This window comes from Pungitius pungitius, chromosome 18, assembly GCF_949316345.1.
Source record: "Pungitius pungitius chromosome 18, fPunPun2.1, whole genome shotgun sequence".
Taxonomy (NCBI): Eukaryota; Metazoa; Chordata; class Actinopteri; order Perciformes; family Gasterosteidae; genus Pungitius; species Pungitius pungitius.
Genome location: NC_084917.1, coordinates 316,962 through 338,464, shown reverse-complemented (window position 1 = coordinate 338,464; position 21,503 = coordinate 316,962). Strand labels below are relative to the sequence as shown.

Below are 21,503 nucleotides of genomic sequence, written 5' to 3'. Positions count from 1 at the left end.
ACAGGCTGAGAGACAGACAGAGACAGACAGACAGGCTGAGAGACAGACAGAGACAGACAGAGACAGACAGACAGGCTGAGAGACAGACAGAGACAGACAGAGACAGACAGACAGGTTCTGGGTAGGAAGGTGTTGCTCGTCCTGCAGACTTTGACTTGTTCAGAAGTGACTCGTCACCACATCCTCTTCCTTCTGTCACAGTCCTCTAAAGACACTTTAACGTTTCATGACACTCACCCACTTCTACTTGAGTACAGACCTTATGTCCTATGAGACACTTTCTACAGCAAGGCGGCTATTAGGCCTCGACCAATCAGAGCCCGCCTCCTCTGGACGCCTCGTTAAGGGTCCGAAGAGTCAAACTGTTCAACAAAGTTTGCACAGATTTACTTCTGTATTTTTTCAACTAGAGACTCAAACCTCCAACAACACGTTGATCTGTCTTTACTAGCGTGTCACTTCCTGTTTGTGCCTCTATCTTTAAAACCACAAACATACAGTAATTCAGAGTTCATAGTCACACAAAGAGCTCAGCGTAGTGTTTTCATGGGAGCTGTAATGGAGCAGAACACTGAACCTGATCCTGAGCCGACGCTGTGAGCCACCTGAGCAACAGGTAAACCACAGGCAGCTGGATCAACCGACACGGGGGGGGGGCTGTGGGAGTCTTCTCCCACCCGAATTCACACAGTCTCTCTGAGCAAAACCCCTCGACCCGATCAGAGGGCAGGGCCCAGAACCTGGAGCCCATCACCAGCCCGTCAGCCACAGGATTGATGCTCCTGGATTGGATTACATTTGTTGATATTTTAAAATCTACACACAATGTCTTGTGAGTAAATGCATTAAAATGTGGGCCGTGACATCCAGACGCTAGCCTATATGCTAACAAGTTAGCTCTTTAACACAGGAGTCAATGGAGCAGCGTTAGCTCGGTTTTATTTGAAGTCTCAGGACGCATCAACACTGACCAAGATGATACTTCCATTTAGAGACATGGTTCCAGGATCAGAATCACTCTGATCCAATCCGGCAACGTTCTGAAATACCGGGACAGATCAGGTTGATCCGTGGGGGGGATTTGGTAATCCAGATCACTCTAGAGACCAGATAGAATCAGACTACATGTGGCCCACACACTTTCATCGGTATCAATACAATATGGGCTGAATCAGGTCCATAGTTAGGACTGGTTCAGGTTTATAGTTAGGACTGGTTCAGGTCCATATTTAACAGAGCATGAAAGCTTATGAACCTGAACTCACTGACTTCCTGTTAGTGGTCTGATCTTCATAAGAACACGCTGTAGGAGATGTTTGGAGATGTTCAAGCTTGGATCCTGCTGGAGTTGTGATCGTTGCCATCAAACATGTGATGCGAGTTATGATGTAATATGATGTATGATGTAATCTGCTGACTCAGCGCTCTGAAGGCAGAATAATATCATCAATACATCTGACAGGCTTCAGTGCAGAAAGGTTCCACTCGAAATACTTCATTCATCTTTCAACGTCGTTCATGGTTTTCATCTGTTGTGGATCAATCAATGATTAGCAGTTTTATTCTCATTGTTTTTCAATACAGAGACATTTTAAACGGGAGGAAACAGGAAATAGAACTTTCATAATGTGTCCTCATTGTTTTAACTATTGTTGTTTTTTGGTTGTTGGTGCTTAAAAGGACAAAGAAATATTAACAATAAAAGTTTGAAAAGGTCAATATTAGAATAAAATAATTTTTCATTCTGTGAAAAAGGAAACTGTAGAATTTTGCTTTTGCTGAAAAAGTATTTATTCCTCGTCAGATGAACAAAACATTCGTATTTGTGAGTTACTTTTGTCCCCAGAAAATATTCTTTGAGATACAGGAAGTTACTTTGTGCTTCGCTCAGCAGAAGAAAACATTTACATCAAGTTTCTCTCTGAAGAACCAGTATTTATACTTCTCACCTCACTTATGAAAATATATAATATTCAACTTCCTACATTGTTCACTCAAAAGATTAAAAAACTTCAGTTTAACTTCATAAAAAGATGCTTTTCTCAGAGAATCTCATTCAATAATGTTAATAATTAAGAGTTAATAGTGTTAATGATAAGTCTTAATAACTTGTGTTGATAATTATAATGTTTTATAGGTATAAATTCTCTACAAGTGCAAATGATGATTCCGACTCAGACTGGAAGCTTCCTCCTGGTTATGAAGCTCACGGTAGTATTTGAGTTATTGATTAGTGTCACCAGATCGTTTTCCAAATCAAACAAAGACAAAGAAGCTTAAAGTGAGACAAAGAAAACAGAAGATTATCCCACACAGAGATATAAAAATAAAAGAAACATGAATAATCAACGAGAAGATGAAAGAAAAGCAGCCATTAGCATTGATTACTTCTGATTGGTTGAAGGGGAACAGACCCGACTGATGAGCTGCAACACTACGGAATAAAGGAGGGTTTGTCAGTATTTCCTATAAATCACTTTACAACTCAAACGAGTGGAGAGCCGGACGTCTGATTCTCGCATCGACACCTGAAGGCAACGCGATCATTAAACTGTAAACTAACAGAACTGATGATACGAACAGGAAGCTTCTGGAGAGAAGTGATAAACTTGAAGTAGAATATGTGTTTTAATGAGACAACTGAGACTCTTCTGACACCTTCCCGTTCCTTCCATCACTCACTTCCTGCTGCGTTACAGCTCTGCTTTAGCAGAAGAAGAAGCCTTCAGATATCTGAGGAGATATCTGATGGTGGTGCTCGGCTGATCCTTCAGACCCGGATGAGGAAGTCGAGGCCGAGGGAGGCGGGGATGTGCAGCGTCTCCAGGCTGAGGGCGGACGGCGTGTAGGGGAACAGGACGGGGAACATGTGCTTGGTGTCCATGAGGAGCTGAGGGGGGTCGTGTCTCTGCTGAGGACGGGTCTGGACACACAGGTAAACAACCAGGTTAAACAGTGGGGGGGGTCACTAGGAAGGACCACAGAGGGATCATCTTACTTTAATGAAGACATAGCCCAGCTTTAAGTGAGTATCTTCATATTCATTTATCTCTCTCACCTGGATGCTCCTGATGAAGGACACACTGACTCGCTCCTCAAACTCGTTCAGAGGAGTGTAGAGGTTCAGGATCTTCACGATCTGCAACACAGAGGACAACGGTGATCAATAAGTCTCCAATCAGGTGTGAGGGGGCGGGGCATGCGGGGGGTCAGCTGACCTGCTGCGTGCTGAGGGCGCTGCACAGCGAGCAGATGGCCTCGGCGTCCTGAGTCGTCTTCTTCTTCACCTGCAGCAGCTGAGCGGCCTGGATGATCGGCTCCAAGGTCTCTGCAGCTTTACTGTGGGACAGGTTGTTGGCTCGAAGCCACTCCTCCATCTGACTGGTGTTGTACCTGCACACACACACACACACACACACACACACACACACACACAGGGTCAGAGACCGGGCGGGGGAGGAGCAGACCGGACCTTGGACCCGGCGGCGCCGCGTGTCTCGGTACCTGAGCTGCATGCCGTTGCTCCAGGAGCACACGTCTTTGCGCAGCAGCAGGTTGTTGAGGGTGACGGCGTTGACGCAGTGGAACAGCTGACGCACCACCTGACCCACGATCTCGGGGTCCAGGCCGTGGTCCCGCATGGTGCCGTGGAACTGGCCCAGCTGCCGGATCAGCGCCTTCAGGGTGTAGGTGGCGGGCCCGCCGCTGTCCACGTCCATGCTGGACGAGCGGTTCCTGTAGCCCATCGTCTTGACCCCCGCCAGGCTGGGGATGCTCTCGCTTTCCAACATGGCCGACACTGAGGGGGGAAAAGAGGGGGGGGGGGGGTCATTACTATGATATAACCCTAATACCTAATTATTAGGTTTTACATTAATATGACATACAACACTAAAACAACTACACAAGTATTACTATGATATATGACAATACACAATACAGTATATTGTAGCATCGTGGTGTAGTGGCTCACGATGGAATGCTTTTACCCGTTAGCATTAGCAACAGTTAGCAGCCCCACGCTGAAACGTTACTCACACACTAAACTAACTGGAACTACCTTGAACAGCCCAAAACACCCCCAATCACTGCCCCCCCCCCCCCCGATTGACACAGACTACTGAACAGGGTCAAAACAATATTATATAACACTAAACTATATGAAGTACACAGACTCACTATAACGGGCTGTATGATGAGTACATGTACGATATAAAGTATACAATACTACCCTATGTAAAGTATCCATCACTATGCTATTTAACCCATATAAAGGGACCACTCACCGATCATGGGCTGTATGATGCCCTCAGCCACCTTGATGAGCTGCTGGTAGATCTGGATGGAGAGGTCACTCAGCACCTGTCGGTACTCGGCCAGGTCGAAGTTCTTCAGGCAGTGTTCGTTCTGTTTGCCCGTGTTCTGGGTCATAAACGCCTAAACAACAAAGAACAACACCAAACACAACAATTGTTACTCTGAGGCTGACATCTAGCATGTTGTAGCTCACACTGTGCTCAGTATTTGGATTCCTGTTATACAAGCGAGTATGCGCTCTTAGTTTAGCTGTAGCTGCATTCAGGTGAGTGCAGGTGGGGTTCTCCTGTCACTCACCTCATCTCCGCTGTACTGCTTCAGGCAGTGAAGCAGCCGGCTGGTGTTCGCCAGCCAGAAGGACGTCATCTCAAAGTCCTCGTTATTCTTCTGCAGACAGAACTAAAAGGTAAACATCTAGCTTTCACCTAGCTTTCAACAGATGGGCGTTGGGGTGGAGGAGGCTCACCTTGAGCACCTTCTTAATGGCGTTGATGGTGGAGGTGAGCAGGGACTCCACCTTCTGGTCGTCGTTGACGTAGTCGGCGTGGCGGATGCACATGAAGAGGATGTAAGCCGGCAGGCACGGAACTGTGGCCGACACGGTGTTAGGCCTGATGTCTGAAACACATGCAGACTGACCTGTGATCAGTGTACAGACTGACCTGTGATCAGTACAGACTGACCTGTGATCAGTGTACAGACTGACCTGTGATCAGTACAGACTGACCTGTGATCCGTGTATAGACTGACCTGTGATCAGTGCACAGACTGACCGGTGATCAGTGTACAGACTGACCTGTGATCAGTGTACAGACTGACTTGTGGTCCGTGTACAGACTGACCTGTGATCAGTGCACAGACTGACCGGTGATCTGTGTACAGACTGACCTGTGATCAGTGTACAGACTGACTTGTGGTCCGTGTACAGACTGACCTGTGATCAGTGTACAGACTGACCTGTGATCAGTGCACAGACTGACCGGTGATCTGTGTACAGACTGACCTGTGATCTGTGTACAGACTGACCGGTGATCTGTGTACAGACTGACCTGTGATCAGTACAGACTGACCGGTGATCCGTGTACAGACTGACCTGTGATCAGTACAGACTGACCTGTGATCCGTGCACAGACTGACCTGTGATCAGTGTCTTAAACAGTAGGGCCTCATCCTCCTTGTAGTACTCCAGCATGCCCTCAAAGTCCTTCTCTTTCCTCTGGACCGTCACCTGGCGGCTCAGAGGAGGTCTGGACCGGTTGGTCTGAGCTTCAGCCTGAGAAGCTACAGAGACAGAAGGAGACGGGACACAGATTGAAAGAAGGGGAGGCAGGTTGAGACACAACAGTGTGTCTGATCTGCTGACGGAATCAACCCTTTAACCAGCTGCTCTCACCTTCTAGCTCCTGGACCTTCTTCATGTAGATCCTGAGCTGTTTCTTCAGCTTCCTCTCGTTCTTCTCCAGTTTCTCCACTAGCTCCTTGAGGTCCTACAAACAACGACAACATCCCAATGAGTGTTGCTGCACCTCCTAGTTGTTGTCCCCTGGAAACGGTCCTCACCAGGTTGTCGTTGGTGAGCCTGGTGATCTCCTGCTGGACGCTGTACTCCACCCGGGCCTCCGGAGACAGAGACGCCGTGTAGCTCAAGATCTCCTGCTTCTTCTCGATGTCGTCCCTCAGCAGCTCGATCTGCGTGTGGAGAGCTTCCAGCTCGTCCCCATGCTGCCTGGACTGAGTCTGCAGCTGAGCCTCCAGCAGCCTGTTGGATATTGAGTTTAACGAGTGAATCTACAAATCTGTTTCTATGATATGAGAACTTTTAAAAACGTTGCATATTACATAAAGTAATGAAATAGTTCCCTCACAGGGTTCATTTCGTCTTTTCTGTACAATATATGAAACCAGAACCACCTCCATCCTCCTCTGATGTAACTACGGTTTGAAGATAAAGTCTATTTATGATTTATTTTTTAATATACTGAGTTATACACAGCAGAGTCATTTGCAGGAGCCACCCAGAGTACAGAGATGTTACTGCAGGGATATGAGGAGCAGAAGAAGAACGAGTAGAAGAAGAAGCAGCAGCAAGCAGAGACCTGGCCACCTGTTTGAGGCCCTGGTAAGCCAGACCCAGCTCCCCGTCTTCATCGAGAAGACACCAGTCCTGCAGAGTGCTGCTAGGGTCCATCAGGAGGGAGACGAAGAGGAAGAGGAGGAGAGGACGAAGAGTAAGAGGTGGAGGAGAAAGAAGAGGATGACAGGGACGAGGAGGAGGAGACAAAGCAGCGTGAGGAAGCTGGAGGTTGACAACAGAAAGTGAGTTTTTATGAAAAGATAATAAGAAAAGATGCAAAATAAATAAATCCATATCAATAATTAAAAACAAATCCTATTAAAATAAAAATATAGTAATTAATACATGTATACATACATGTACGTTAACTTATATTTAAAGCTTGGTGCAACGTGATTTGAAGTTAAACCCTGCAGCAAAGTCCTCAGTGTAACATCACTGCCACCTGCTGGACTGGAGGCAACAGGTGGCAAAAAGCAGTCTTTGAACCCGAGCCTTCTGGGAAACTTTAAAGGTAGTGACTTCACTTACTTCTTTGACTCACACAGTCCGTGGTACGCTTTGAGAGCCTCCTCGCTGTCCACCGGCTCTTTGTCCTCACTCACCTCCGGAGCTTCACTGCTCTGCTGCTGAAATACATTGTAGACACATGTTACATACATGCATGTAACATGTATGTAACATGTATATAATATGTATGTAATATGTATGTAACCTGAATGTAACATGCATGTAACATGCATGTAACATGTATATAACATGTATATAACCTGAATGTAACATGCATGTAACATGCATACAACATGTATGTAACATGTATGTAACATGCATATAACAATAATGTAACATGCATGTAACATGTATACAACATGTATGTAACATGTATGTAACATGTATGTAACATGTACAACCTGCAGACATCGTTGCACTCACTCTTGGCTGGTTGTTCTCCCTGATGTGGGCGGCGCTGACTATCTGAGTTCTCAGGATGAGGACCTCCTCCTTACGGCCCTCCAGCTCCTCATTGGCTGAGCGGAGCTGGCTGAGCAGCAGGTTGTAGCTGTCCTGAAGCTCATTGGACGGGTCGTTCTCAGACGCTCGCTCAGAGATGGACCTCCTCAGCTCGTTCAGGTCCTTCTTCAGCTTCTTGTTCTCCGATTCCAGCTCCTGCCTCTGAAAAGTGTGAGGAGATGATGTGTGAGGAGATGATGTGTGAGGAGATGATAATGTGAGAGGAGGATATGATGTGAGCGTGAGAAGATGAAGTCCTGTACCTTCAGGTTGTTGTAGGCCAGATCAGCCGTCTCCTGCTCCGAGGTGGAGCTTCTGGACTCTGAACCCTTCAGTGAAGCAAACAAACACCAAAGTGAGATTAACTCAGTTTGCCAGCAAAGCTCCTCTCCATGAAGAACGAAGACATGGGAGCAGACGTCACCCTGCTTCTGGCCAGCTCCTCCATCTTGTCCAGGTTGATCTGCAGCCTCCTCCTCTCCTGCTCCAGCTCTCGGACTCTCTTCTGCAGCTTCATGAACAGGCCGATGTCCATGGCGGCCTTCTCCACGCCCATCTCCTGCTCGGGAGAAGACACGGTTAGAACCAGGAGGCGAGCACCGAACCTCGCCCTCCTCCGCACCGACTCACCTCCACCAGCTGGATGGAGTCTTCAGTGTCTCCTAACTCCGAGGTGGAGATGGAGGTGTAGTTGGAGTCGGACTCCAGGCTGCTCTGATTGGACGGGTTCCTCCTGTGGCCAGGCTGGAACTGGAGGAAGACATTTGGACATATTCTTGAGTCCTGAATTAGGAGGTGATTCAAAGTGAGACCGCGTGGGAGGTGACCTCCGTCACCTTGCTCATGGACAGCTCCTCCTTCAGGTTGTCGTATCTCTGCTCCACCGTGGTCATCTGCTTGAGGAGGTTCTGGTAGCGCTGCCTCTCTGCGTTCAGCTCCGCCTGCAGCGATGTCTCCATCAGAGACACACTGCTGCTGTCCTCTGGAGGAGGGACACCATTTAATCAGTCATCTGAGAGTGATGGCCAGACAGAGAGACAGAGAGGCAGTGTCTTCGTCTCTCACCTTCAAAGCTCTTAGTCTGCTGAAGAATCCTGTGGTTCATCTCTTCCTTCTCACTCTTCAGCAGAGCGTTCTCTTTCTCCAACTCCTCCACCCGCTGAGGAGACACACAGGGACCCAGAAGGACACAGGAAGTCAGAACCAGTCTTCCTTCCTCATCTGTACACAACCCCCTCCCTTTACTTATCTCCTGTCCCCACCTGTCCCCGTCCTCACCAGTTGGAGCCCCGTCTTCTCGTTGCCGTGCTCCTCTTCCATCCTCTTCCTCTGGGCCGACGCCTCCTGCAGTTCCTCCTTCAGCCGGTCCAGCTCCTCCTGCAGCGAGGAGACCTGGGCTCCTCCTGCTCCTCCTGCTTCTCCCTGCTGGGTCTTCACCTGCTCCAGCTGTTTCTGCAGCTTGTTGTTGACCTGCAGCAGCTGTTCGTTCTGTGTGCGGAGCTCCTTGGACTGAGGAGGACACGCTGTGGTTATGAATCTGATGATGGATCACATGACCACCAGGAGTCCTCTGCTCACCTGGTCGTCCATCTTCCTCTGCAGCTGGACGATCTTGTTCTCCATGCCGCTGTTGAGGCTCTTGAGGCGCTCGGCGGAGCGGGCCTCCACCTTCAGCTGCTGCAGGCGCCGGCGGGCTCGGACCCGCCTGAAGAGACACTGGATGGTGATGGCGGCATCACGAGCGCGCCTGAACCTCCGCCTCTGGAGCCAGCCACGCACCACCTTCTGGATCAGCATGGCCTTGTGGTGCAGCATGAACTGAGGGGGAGGGGGGAGAGAGCCGTGAGACAGAGACACACAGTGAGGGAGAGACAGAGAGAGACATTCCAGAGTGAATTGAAGACGCTTTGCCTCCCATTTATTGATGATGTCATAAAGAAACAAAGTGTCTTCAGATGAGACGACACAGGAGAGGAGGACAGAAGGTCCAGATCAGGACCACATGAAGACAACGTGAGGACAACATCAGAACCAGATGAGGACAACAGTAGGACCAGATGAGGACCAGTACCTCCTGGAAGATGCGGCGGGTGAACATCCCTCTGGTGAAGGCCTGGATAGTGACGACAGCCCGTCTCACCCTCAGGTACGCCCGTCTGTCTCTCACCATGCGGTACTGCTTCTGACAGAGCAGGGCGGCTCTGGTCTGACGCAGGAGGTCAGCGTGCCTGAAGAAATAAGAGACCAACTTTAGAACAACTGGAAGAAGACGAGGACTTCAGACAGTGAATCATGAATAAAACATGGAACTCAGTGTTTGCTGGATCACATGATCATGGAGAAGAGCACCAACCTGCGGGCCAGGTAGCCCCTCCCGTAGCGCTGCAGGCTGACGGCCATCTTGCGGACCTTGCGGTACCGGACCCTCTGCAGCCAGCCGCGCACCGTCTTCTGGATCTTGATGCAGGCCGAGCGGAACCTGTCGGCGCGGAGCTTCTCCAGGTAGGCCACCTGCCCGGCCCGGAAGAAGATCTTCGTCTTCCCGAACTGGAACATGTCGTGATCCTGAGGACACCAGCGATGTCACAACGTAGCAGAACGACTGGCAGAAGTTGTTTCAATAACGTTTGGAGAAAGAAACCTTGATGAGAGTCTCCAGCAGGTTCCTGCACACCAGCTTCTTGTCCGCCGAGGCCATCTCGGACTTCTTCAGCAGCACCCGGTACCGGTTGAAGAAGTCTGGGTAGGTCCACCTAGAGACACAGGGCACACCTTTCAATCACCCGCAACTTCATTTGAACAATGCGGCGTTCACAAGACCTGATAGACAATGAGGAAGAGGAGGAAGAGGAGGACTCACCTGGACGGATACCCGGCTGCACTGATCCGGATCGTCTCCAGGACTCCACAGGCTCTGAGCTGCTGGACCGCTCTCCTGGAATCAAACCTGCAGAGAGAAGACACTTCATCATCTTCATCACAGGAGACGCTTCAGATCAACATCTTCATCATGGGAGACACTTCTTCATCTTCCTTGTTGAAACAAAGTCCAGCTCTGTGAGCAAACTCTTCCTCCCACCTTGTTTCCTCGTCTCCCTCGTCTTCCTCGTCCTGCTGACTGAGGCTCAGCTGAGAATCTGTCATGTGACGTTAAGAGTCAGCAGAAACATTCACTCAGACCTCCGGACTCTTCTTCATGTGCTCCGAGGTAAGTGAAGTGACACAGTGACTTCCTGTCAGGTCCGTCAGCTCCTTGTGTGTGTATATATATATATATATATATATATATATATATATATATACACACCTTTGTGATTGAGTAGAGGTGTGACAGGTGTCTCTGGACACCAAAGACACCAACATTTAAACTTGTGTGACAAGCTGGTCGGCTTCATGAAGACTGCAGAAAAGTGACTCTGCAAAGACCTCTGCTTTCATCAAGTGGATCATTTCTGTCCAGTGAGGATGTGGACAGAGGTCCAGTCATGTCGGTCACAGAGGGACATTTGACCAACTTGATTCATTCTTTTCAAGCCTACTCTGCTGATACGGAGGAGAAATCTGCACACCTGGATCAGAGCAGGAAGTGGGTCTGTCCCACTATAAACTATAACCAACTTCCTGGTCATTTTAGAGCATAGTTGCAGGAGACTTTTTTTTTAAGTCTGCGTGTTGTACATATGTCCACAAATGTCCAGAAATGGTCATTGAAAACTGCCAGGGGGCACTATGGAGGTAATTTATTAAAGTGTACAACATTTGCATTTCCCTGTGCCAATAGGTGGCGCTATTGTTTTTTGAAAACCACTGCATGGGACTTTAAGGCCTACACTAGCATCATGAATAAGACATTTTAGCCAGAACATATTACATTTGACATTTTCTAGAAAATCAACCAAAATGGATGCCAGGCCACGGCCATGTAAAGTTGCACGAAAACTAAATTGATTCTAATAACTTTTGACCACAAAGGTGTCAGGATCAATATGACTGCATTTCAAATCAATCGGGTTTAAACTCTCGGAGGAGTTTGTTCGTTTGTAAATTCAAAAATCACCAAAAACTGGCAAGAAGTGTAAATATTCAGGGCCCCCTCATCTTAAAATACTCGTTTGGGATGTTCTGGGATGTCATCTGAACATGACGCCAATTTGGTGATGACAGGACCTGTCAATTGGAAGTTATGAGTCGTTTAGAATAAGCCACGCCCCTTAGAAGTTCATTGGTCCATAACTTCGGACCCCAATGAGATTCCAAAACGCTTTTTGATGGCAGTGAGTCAATAATGATTTCCTGAAGATTCCAGGAGAATTAGACCCAGCATCTGGGAGGAGTTTGCATAATTGCATAAATAACCATGATTGACTTTTTGTAGAGCATTAACACCTGTTTGTAAAACTATTTTGGGGGAAAAAAGTAAGATAATGAGCTTAGTACTAAATTTCAACGGGCAAATGTGCGACCCCCAAAATATCAACATTTTTCGCACTTCCGATGCCACATTTCACAAGTTTTTGAATTATAAGGGCCCCAAAAGTGCGTTTAAAGCAGAGAAATAAGAAGAATTCTTCTTTCAGTCCGCTCGGGCCCTAATAAATGTGTCATTAAAAGTAGCCAGCGGTCCTTTCCCATCATGTCAGACAGAGGAGGACTCACATGAAGGGCTCCTTCAGGTCGTTGGGTTTGATGCAGCGGACGTAGTGAGGAGTCGTAGCGTTCAGTGTCTCCATCAGGAGATGGAGGGAGCTGCGGAACTGAGAGGAACATCATCAGTGGGAGGGGAGTCACTGTGTGAGTCCTCAAGGGACTAGTAGAGACCAGCAGAGACCAGCAGAGACCAGTAGAGACCAGCAGAGAGCAGCAGAGACCAGTAGAGACCAGCAGAGACCAGTAGAGACCAGTAGAGAGCAGCAGAGAGCAGCAGAGGGCTCACCTGATGTCCCACGGTCTTCTTGTGCTCTTTGTTTGGGGCTTTAGGGGTCGACTTGGCCGGTCTGACGTTCACTCTGGAGGACTTTGGGGGGGCCACGTCGTCCTTGTCATGAAAGAGATCTGCAACCAGCTGAAACTGAGAGGAGACCATTAAACGTCTTATTGATGTCCAACTCTTGGCTTAATGCTTCTCACTCAGTGGATCTGGCTTTTCTTCGTGGTTCTGGTTCTTACCTCACTGGCCTTCAGGATGTTGATCTGCTCCCCGTACACCGTGTCCCGGTTCTTCTCCAGAAAACCTTCACTCTGATATTCGACCTGTCAAGAAAATGGAACAATCACCTGATTACCTCCAACATGTTCTATTGTGTCACCATGGCAACGCAACGCCAGGTTTATCAAGACGATTATTTTCTTTATGTGAACTTTTCTATGCAACTTCATATTTAGTTTATCTATTGAACGACTAAATATTATTTATACTTCCTTATGAAACGATCGTGCTTCAGGCCTCCACTCACCTTGTCAGCGAAGTGTACGATGATGAAGGAGACGTTGGACATGCGAGGTTTCTGAAAGTGAGCACTGGCTGAGTGCTGCTTGTACAGCTTCTGGGCCCAGTTCTCGTCCGTGCCCTTCGGCACCTGAAACAGGAAGTGGATCATACAGGGAGGGAGTCTCCACATCATCATCAAGACATCTATGGGATGAGGAATCCGAAAGGTCTCAGAACCACTATTCAGACCTACAGAACTTTTAGCCACAAATAGAGATTTAAAATAGCTAAATTGTTAGCAGTAAACGTGGCAAAAAACAAACAATCCCACAATTTTCAAATCTCTTCTTTTTCTAAAGCTGGCGTTGAACAACGTAATGTTCTCAGGATGGAAACACGAGACGGGTCGACTGACCTTGCACTCTTCGTCCAGCAGGTCCAGGATGCCAAGCCGAGCCTCGATCAGGTCGATGCAGGGCTGGTTGTCGTAGAAGTCGATGAGCGTCCAGGGGATCTGCTCCTTCATGTACTCCTCCTGCTCCAGCTTGAACACGTGCTGAGGACACAACCGGAGACTCGTTAGACATGGACACAAGACCGGTGGGAGGACATTGGAATGGAAGGAGGAGGCTCACAGAGTTGAACTGCTGCTGAAGTTTCTCGTTGGCGTAGTTGATGCAGAACTGTTCGAAGCTGTTCACCTCAAACGTCTCAAAGCTGCAGACAAGCAGAAGAAGGACTTACGGGTTTTTGAGTCATTTGTTGCCAGAAGCACGATCATGATCGAAGTTCATTAAATATGTATGAAAGGGAAGATCTGAGAATCTCAGACGTGTTTGAAGTATACTACATGTGTGGTAGACAGGTGTAAAGTGACTGGAAATGAATGTCAATGAGAAGTTATTAATCTACTGTCTATTAATAAAGCCTGTTAAGCGATGTAGAAGCAGCTTCTAGTGCTAATCCAGGTTCCAGGTTTACACATTTCAGACGGGTTCAGGTTCACATCTGGGGCCAGCTCAGGTTTACGGTTAGAGAGGGCTCAGGTTTATAGGGCCGATCTATTGATTACATAAAGACTGATGGACTTCTTACCCATAGATATCCAGGACTCCGATGAAGGAGTGCTGTTTGGAGGAGGTGTGCAGGGCCTTGTTGATGTGCTCCACGATCCAGTCAAACATGCGAGCATAGATGTGTTTGGCGAGCGCGTCGCGGGCGTTCTCCGCCTGCTTGGTTGACATGTTCTTCACGTAGGTCTCGGTCGCCGTGACGAGCTTCCTGTGACAGAGCCAGTGCTCCATCTGCTTTAACTCCACCCCCAGCAACGTGCAGAAGTGCTTCAGATGGAGGTCGTTTCTCTGCAAAACACACACACACATACCTTCACCTGTTAGAGGAGCAGCTTATCATAGGTAAGCTGTAACCGTGGCAACGCACCGAGACATGACAGGACTCCCCGTCTCGTTGTGAGCAAATCTCAATGTTTCCCAGATGAAGGATGGAGGCGATGACTTTAAAGATGCTGCTCTGATTGCCCTCCTTTATCCCTGAGAAGCAAACAGTCAACAATAATTAAAGAGACATACTAAGTAGAAGTAGAGTACCGAGTAGAACATCACAAGGAGGACATCCTCTGAGTGTTCATTATTAGTCATGTTTATTATTATTCATCCTCACCCAGCAGTGTGAAGGCCTCCCTGGTCTTCTCCAAGTCTGCTGCATCATTCACTCCCTCAATGAAGATGTTCTCTCCCATAGACGTGAAGGTGAAGTCTTCAGCACTGGCTGAGTGACGAGAAAACATTAAAAACTCAACTATAGATCAAGTAATAACATTCATATCGAATCTAGAACCTGTGAAACCAAAAACAAAGACAAACCACACACTGTTCATCTCACAAAACCAGCTGGTCCGGGTAAAGGTGGTCTGGGTAAAGGTGGTCTTTATAAAGGTGGTCTGGGTAAAGCTGGTCTGGGTAAAGCTGGTCCGGGTAAAGCTGGTCTGGGTGAAGCTAGTCTTTGTAAAGTTGGTCTGGGTAAATCTGGTCTTGGTATAGGTGGTCTGGGTAAATCTGGTCTTTGTAAAGTTGGTCTGGGTAAATCTCGTCTTGGTAAAGGTGGTCTGGGTAAAGCTGGTCTGGGTAAAGGTGGTCTGGGTAAATCTGGTCTTGGTGATGGTGGTCTGGGTAAATCTGGTCTTTGTAAAGTTGGTCTGGGTAAATCTCGTCTTGGTAAAGGTGGTCTGGGTAAAGGTGGTCTGGGTAAATCTGGTCTTTGTAAAGTTGGTCTGGGTAAATCTGGTCTTGGGGAAGGTGGTCTGGGTAAAGCTGGTCTGGGTAAAGCTGGTCCGGGTGAAGGTGGTCTGGGTAAAGCTGGTCTGGGTAAAGCTGGTCCGGGTAAAGCTGGTCTGGGTGAAGCTAGTCTTTGTAAAGTTGGTCTGGGTAAATCTGGTCTTGGTATAGGTGGTCTGGGTAAATCTGGTCTTTGTAAAGTTGGTCTGGGTAAATCTCGTCTTGGTAAAGGTGGTCTGGGTAAAGGTGGTCTGGGTAAATCTGGTCTTGGTGAAGGTGGTCTGGGTAAATCTGGTCTTTGTAAAGTTGGTCTGGGTAAATCTCGTCTTGCTAAAGGTGGTCTGGGTAAAGCTGGTCTGGGTAAAGGTGGTCTGGGTAAATCTGGTCTTTGTAAAGTTGGTCTGGGTAAATCTGGTCTTGGTGAAGGTGGTCTGGGTAAAGCTGGTCTGGGTAAAGCTGGTCCGGGTGAAGGTGGTCTGGGTAAAGCTGGTCTGGGTAAAGCTGGTCCGGGTAAAGGTGGTCTGGGTAAAGGTGGTCCGGGTAAAGGTGGTCCGGGTGAAGGTGGTCTGGGTAAAGCTGGTCCGGGTAAAGGTGGTCTGGGTCAAACTGGTCTAGCTGTGACTTACTCAGGCAGAGGTCCTTGTACTCCGGTAGGCTGGCCGAGGCACACAGCTGGTAGAAGATGTGATAGTTCCTCTCGTCCTCTGCCTGAAACACAGAATTCAAGCATTAAGACGCGACCGAGCGATCTGCCCAAGAAACTGACCCATGGAACCAACACCCACCTGAAAGACCACGCGGGACTTCTCCAGCAGGTACGTCCTCATGTTGGCCCCAATGATGCGGTACTGCTGATTGAAGCCGATCTCAATGTACTTCCCAAAGCGGCTGCTGTTGTCGTTTCGGGTGGTTTTAGCGTTTCCGATGGCCTGTTAAGATACGATTAGATCCAATTCTATAAGATTGTCCCAAATAAGGTTGGACAGAGTCATCAGCACCATGTAACACCTTCAGCTGCAGGGAATGTTCACCTTGGATTCGGAGCATCTGAACTCTGCTCATGAGGAACAAAGTGTTTGAGGAGCGCTAGTTAGGAACCTTTAAAGTTTGGGTGGACTTTAATTTGGTAGTTGCTGTGCAGAAGTTAGTGGGAGTTAAGCGTGAACATGTGACTTTCCAATGAAACAGCTGGGGAGCCCACTGACCTCCATGATGGGACTGGAGGCGAGCACCTTCTCCTCCACGTTAGTGTCGCTGGTCGAGCCCCCCACTGTGGCGAAGAAGCGCATGGCGTACTTGGCGGAAACGGTCTTTCCCGCTCCTGATTCCCCGCTGACGATGATCGACTGGTTCTTCTCGTCTCTGATCACAAGAAGAGTTTCATTAAGCGCGGTGCTTCCAGGAGAAGTCAATGAGGTCATTGGGGCTCCCTCGGTAACCTGGCCATCTGCTTGTAGGCCTCTTCCGCCACAGCGAAGATGTGAGGGTCCATGTCGCCCATGTTCTGACCGCTGTAGGCCCGGATCACCTCCTCCCCATAGATGTGCAGCTGCTCGTACGGGTTAATGGCCACCAGCACAATACCTGCACACACCGCCAAGACATCACCCATTCATCATCCATTCATTCAATAATGTGTATGCTTCTCTAGATGCAGACATCACATTCATTCATACATATATATGTGTGTGTATGAATGGGTGGCAAGTCAGATGAATGTTGTGGTCCAGAAAGTGGAACCGCCGCCCTGAGGGCGGTGGGGGGGACCTACCGCAGTACGTGTAGATGTGGTTGGGCTCCAGGAAGCGGACCTTCAGGTTGTGCAGGACTGCAGGTTCGTGCAGGTAACTGAGAGCAGTGAGGTCGTTCTCGCCCACCAGGATGTCAGGGTTACGCAGGAAAGGGAGGGGGTTACTCTTTGGACCCACGGGGTACTCCAGAGGCTGGGCAGGGTGGGGACACCAAACCCAATCAATACACAACCAATAACAAAAAAAACGGTGTTTGTTCAGATAGATACCGTGTCATCCTCCAGTGTGAGGTGGAGCACCGCCTCCCCTTCCTTGTAGTCCCTGACGATCTCTGCGGCCCTCCACACATCGTCCGGGTCGGGGATCCAGACCCGCGTGTACTGGAACACAAGAGATATACCAATACCGTGGAATACTACTCAGAGTACCACACTGGAATAATACAACAAATAGCATCCCATGTGCTTATTATCGGACACATTAAACCTTTATTAAATCGCTGCAGGTCATTCATCAACTAATTACTATTAACGAGCAGCTCGTTAACAGACTCGTTAACGAGCTGCTGACTCTCAGTTTGACTCGTTTACTCGTGTCTTTGTGAGGAGAACAATGTACCGATCGGACAGTGATGCAAATCTGCTTCTGTGACACCAGAAGGTGGTTTGAATAAAAACACCTGTGGTCACATGACCCGAAACCATCTGCTGCTGAGGAAAAAATTTCTGCTCTTTAATATATATATATATATTATTATATAACGATTTATTTTTTTAACCAGTGAACCTTAGTTCAATATCTCTCTCATTATATATAGATATATATATCTATATATCTATAGATATATAGTTGTTAGTTCAGTAAATTGTGTTTGTTAGAAGAGTTAATTTGTTGAATTAGATGATTAACTGATTAATCAACAAAGTAGATGATCAGATGATTTCAACAAAAGCTACAATCATTTTTAAAGCCGTTCAGTCTATCTGGGACACCAACCGACCAATGGCTCAACAGTGTGGTCGGCATGGAGACAACAGCAAGAATGAGGAGACACACACACACACACACACAATGGCTGAATAGATGAAGCTACATAACAGATTCATTCAGCAGAACAACAACGTTTTCCATCAATAATTCAGTCAACAACAACAACAACAGCTTAGTTTTTTTTTCCTCGCCTCATAATGTCATCACAAATATTAACTTATTCATCATTGATTATGAATTAACTTTTACTTTGATCAGACAAAGAAGGATTCTTTAGAAACAGGAAGTGTTCTACATGCGAGTGAATATTTAGCAGCCATATCTGCTTTTTCACAGTTGCATGAAGCAGTTAATTAGACACACACACACACACACACACACACACACACACGGAGGTGGAGGAGGAGAACTAGAGGAGCAGGTTTAGTAGGCAGTGAAGCAGTTTAAAAAGCCTGGATTCAGGTTTCCTCAGGCTCCGCCCACTGATGAGTCACACCGTGACATCACGTAGGAGGTGGGTATGTCCCACAGGAAGTAACATTTCCCCGATTTAACTGACAGAGTTTTGATCAACAGATCAAACAGTGAGAGGTGATCAGGGAGTGAGACGTGATTGACAGGTTGAGGTGTCTCTACGTCCTCCAACTCATTCCTAATGGGATGGCCCAATCAAAGAAGCCCACAAACTGATGATCTTCACTCTTATTGGACAACCAGTGAGGATTTTATCTCTTCAGACCTTTCAAGTGTTTCTTCAACAATCTCCCCCCATGAACAGCTTGAGGGAGACGTTACCCCCCCCCCCCCAAGGATAATCCTCCTAAGACCCCAAACGTCTCCATCTCTGCTCACCACAAAGAATTCAACCACCTTTGTTGGATGTATTGATTTATTTATTGATCCCTGACTGAGAATAAACATCATCAACGCCATGTTTCATGGTGCAGAATTATAATAAATGTAATAAATGTTAATGAATCAAACAGCATCAACATGCTGATGAGATCAATGGCTTTGGATATAGATCATATCAATGATATCAATGTTTATATATTTATACATTTTAGATCAATGAGTCCTGAGCGAAGAGGCAAAGTAGAACTTATTGATCATAGTGTGACATGAAAAGTGTTGTTAGTTCAATAATCTGCATTTATTGCAAAAAGAAAATATTATTTTCTCCATCAATTTGTGAATTAGACTAATTTATAAAAAATGCTGCCGTTAGGATGTTTTGATGAGGTTTTGTAGATACTGATTTGTTTATTTATCAACTATTGGCCCCAATGAGGAGGATTGTTACCATTATCATTATTATTACAGAGTTCTCTCTCAAACTACTTTGTTCTATAATCATTTACAGGCTCGTGCCCGCGCAGCGCGCGGCCGACTCCGTATTGATCAATCTGTCACTTCAAGTAAAACTACTTAAAGCGACTGAACGGCAGAACTCAGTCGGTCCTCCGGTCCGTTCGGCCCCCCGTTAACCCCCCCACCGGAAATCATTTGCATGTTATTTCAGCTTTCTCGCTGCGCCGTGACGTCACCGTGCTCCACAGGTAGGGTCACTCACCTTTGCGTAGAGCTCGTTCACGGACATCGTTCGGCTCGTGGACGGACGGACGGACGGACTCCGTTCGTGCCGCGACCCGTTAGAATCCTCCGCCCCGCAAGCGAGTCGGTCCGAACCGGGCGCGGCACCGGGCAGGTGTTCCCTCCGGTAAGCAGCCCGCGGAGGTTCCCCGGAGTCCCGCTTTAACGCGACAAAGAGCCGCTAGAGGCCCGGTGTTGGTCCGGTGTTGGTCCGGTGTTGGTCCGGTGATGTTCCGGTGTTGGTCCGGTGATGTTCCGGCGATGACCCGCTAATGACCCGCTATTGGCCCCGTATTGGTCCGGTAATTAGGTCGAACAAACGGCTGCAGGACGAGGACTTCCGGGCAGAAAAGAGTCGATCTGATTGGCTGTTTCCTCTTCCTACTGTACACACACACACACACACACACACACACACACACACACACACACACACACACACACACACACACCAGGGCTCAACCTGAGGGTCGCGACCCAACAAACGCCTAGAAACTAATAACTAATAGAAACTTCTTGATCACTAAAAACTAGTAATAGTAAATAATTAAAATATCATTTAATAGATGTTATTAAGTTTTTTGAAATCCTTTTATTTGGTTGGAAAATCATAGTGGTTATATATATATATATATATATATATATATATATATATATATATATAATATAAAGCTACTTCATGTATAAATAAATGTACAATATTACATTTATATGTTATCTATTCTGTGAATATTATTTATATTTATATATATCTTACCTCCGTTCATATTTATTCATTTATTCATCTATCCAATCAAAACACAGCATACAAATAAACATGAGAAGAAATAAAAATGTTAAGTTAAGAACAGAAACAACAGAAAATTAATCACAGAATAAAATATGTCAAGATAAAATACTAAGACAGCTTTGAAGCATAATGAGAGAAGGTCATAAATATGAACTATACAAGTTCACTATATGAGACATTTAAATGAGACATATGAGACATTTATATGAGACATGTACATGAGACATGAAAGAGGAAAAGAGAGAATCACTGAGATTCAAACAATACTGATTTATGCAGCTATTTAAGGTTTTATCATGAATGTTCACCTCTTTGACTTCAATGCGTGGACAACATGAACCTGTTTGGTTCCATAACTTTATTTGCACCGAGGGGAATAAAGTGTGAATCAGCGTCACGGGGCCTTATCGCCGTGAAGGTGATAACGAGGGAGAAGATAAGGAGGACCTTTACCTTGGAACACGGGTCGCTGGTCGTCCTGTCGGCAGCAGATGGGTCCTCAGCAGGTCCAGCATGCAGCAGCTTGGGATCGTGTGACTGTGGGAAGCTGCTGATCTCAGAGCATTTCAACAGAAAATGGGTCCACACCCAACACGCCCTCCGCAGGTATGTTTACCTGTGGGGACGACGCCCCGCCCACAAGGCGCTGCTGCACCGCAATATGATGACACATCACACTAATAGTGGTGTTAGTTCCCTTATTTTATTGTTAATATTATTTAATTTTCATCATCTCATTTTTTAATTGTATCATTCTTACTAATATTAATATTATTGTATTATTTTCGTATTAATGTAAACATCATTCATCATCATTCTATTATTTTTATTAGTATTAATATTACTTTTTCTTAATATCATCACTACTATTTGTATTATAATTATTATTTATCCACTGGTGCTGCCTTTGTCAAATCGGAGTTCTTTTTAATTAAAGATTAAAAACATCTAGTAGTAAAGTTGACTTGTTGTTGCTACTCGTATTATTTGAATAAAGAGTTTATTAATGTAATATATGAATAATATGAAGACTTCCTGCGGATCGAACCAGCAGCTCCACGCAGAAAACCTCTGACGTCATCTTACACGCCTCTCCTGTTTGTAGGCCACGCCCCTCAGCTACCCGCCCGCCTGTGATTGGCCTGAAGTCACGTGACCTCATATCTGTGATAGGGAAAGTGACTCATCAGGTGTTTATGATGTTCTTCCTCAACATGAAATCTCACGATGTTTCCTTTTGTGTCCCATTCAAACG

The 21,503-nt window shown here is 46.8% G+C and overlaps 1 protein-coding gene across 6 annotated transcripts; it reads right to left on the bottom strand.

Moving 5' to 3' along the window:
• Positions 1-1,661: 1,661 nt before the first annotated feature.
• myo5b (myosin VB) lies at positions 1,662-20,827 on the bottom strand. Of its 6 annotated transcripts, none has more exons than XR_009942708.1 (41): positions 20,702-20,826; positions 19,439-19,842; positions 17,145-17,255; positions 16,896-17,067; positions 16,564-16,708; positions 16,330-16,486; positions 15,910-16,053; positions 15,751-15,832; positions 14,511-14,618; positions 14,271-14,380; positions 13,926-14,191; positions 13,466-13,547; positions 13,246-13,386; positions 12,856-12,978; positions 12,569-12,652; positions 12,336-12,470; positions 12,059-12,156; positions 10,263-10,349; positions 10,044-10,155; positions 9,756-9,967; positions 9,474-9,630; positions 8,981-9,220; positions 8,681-8,911; positions 8,468-8,561; positions 8,239-8,384; positions 8,033-8,152; positions 7,827-7,961; positions 7,666-7,731; positions 7,325-7,564; positions 6,923-7,020; positions 5,878-6,076; positions 5,711-5,804; positions 5,455-5,598; positions 4,784-4,935; positions 4,615-4,704; positions 4,287-4,437; positions 3,505-3,799; positions 3,219-3,393; positions 3,059-3,139; positions 2,683-2,923; positions 1,662-2,434 (listed from the first exon to the last, which is right to left on the bottom strand). XR_009942708.1 is itself a non-coding variant. In XM_062558859.1 (41 exons), the coding sequence occupies exons 2-41, from the start codon at positions 19,463-19,465 to the stop codon at positions 2,771-2,773; spliced, it is 5,532 nt and encodes a 1,843-aa protein (XP_062414843.1). In that variant the 5' UTR covers positions 19,466-19,842; positions 20,702-20,827; the 3' UTR covers positions 1,662-2,770. The 6 variants fall into 6 exon arrangements, 5 of the variants coding, with proteins under 5 accessions (XP_062414843.1, XP_037341164.2, XP_037341165.2 ...); XM_062558859.1 differs by adding an exon at positions 6,414-6,491 and having other exon boundaries at positions 1,662-2,923; positions 6,923-7,017; positions 20,702-20,827; XM_037485267.2 differs by adding an exon at positions 20,216-20,243 and having other exon boundaries at positions 1,662-2,923; positions 20,702-20,807.
• Between the last annotated feature and the right edge of the window lie 676 nt (positions 20,828-21,503).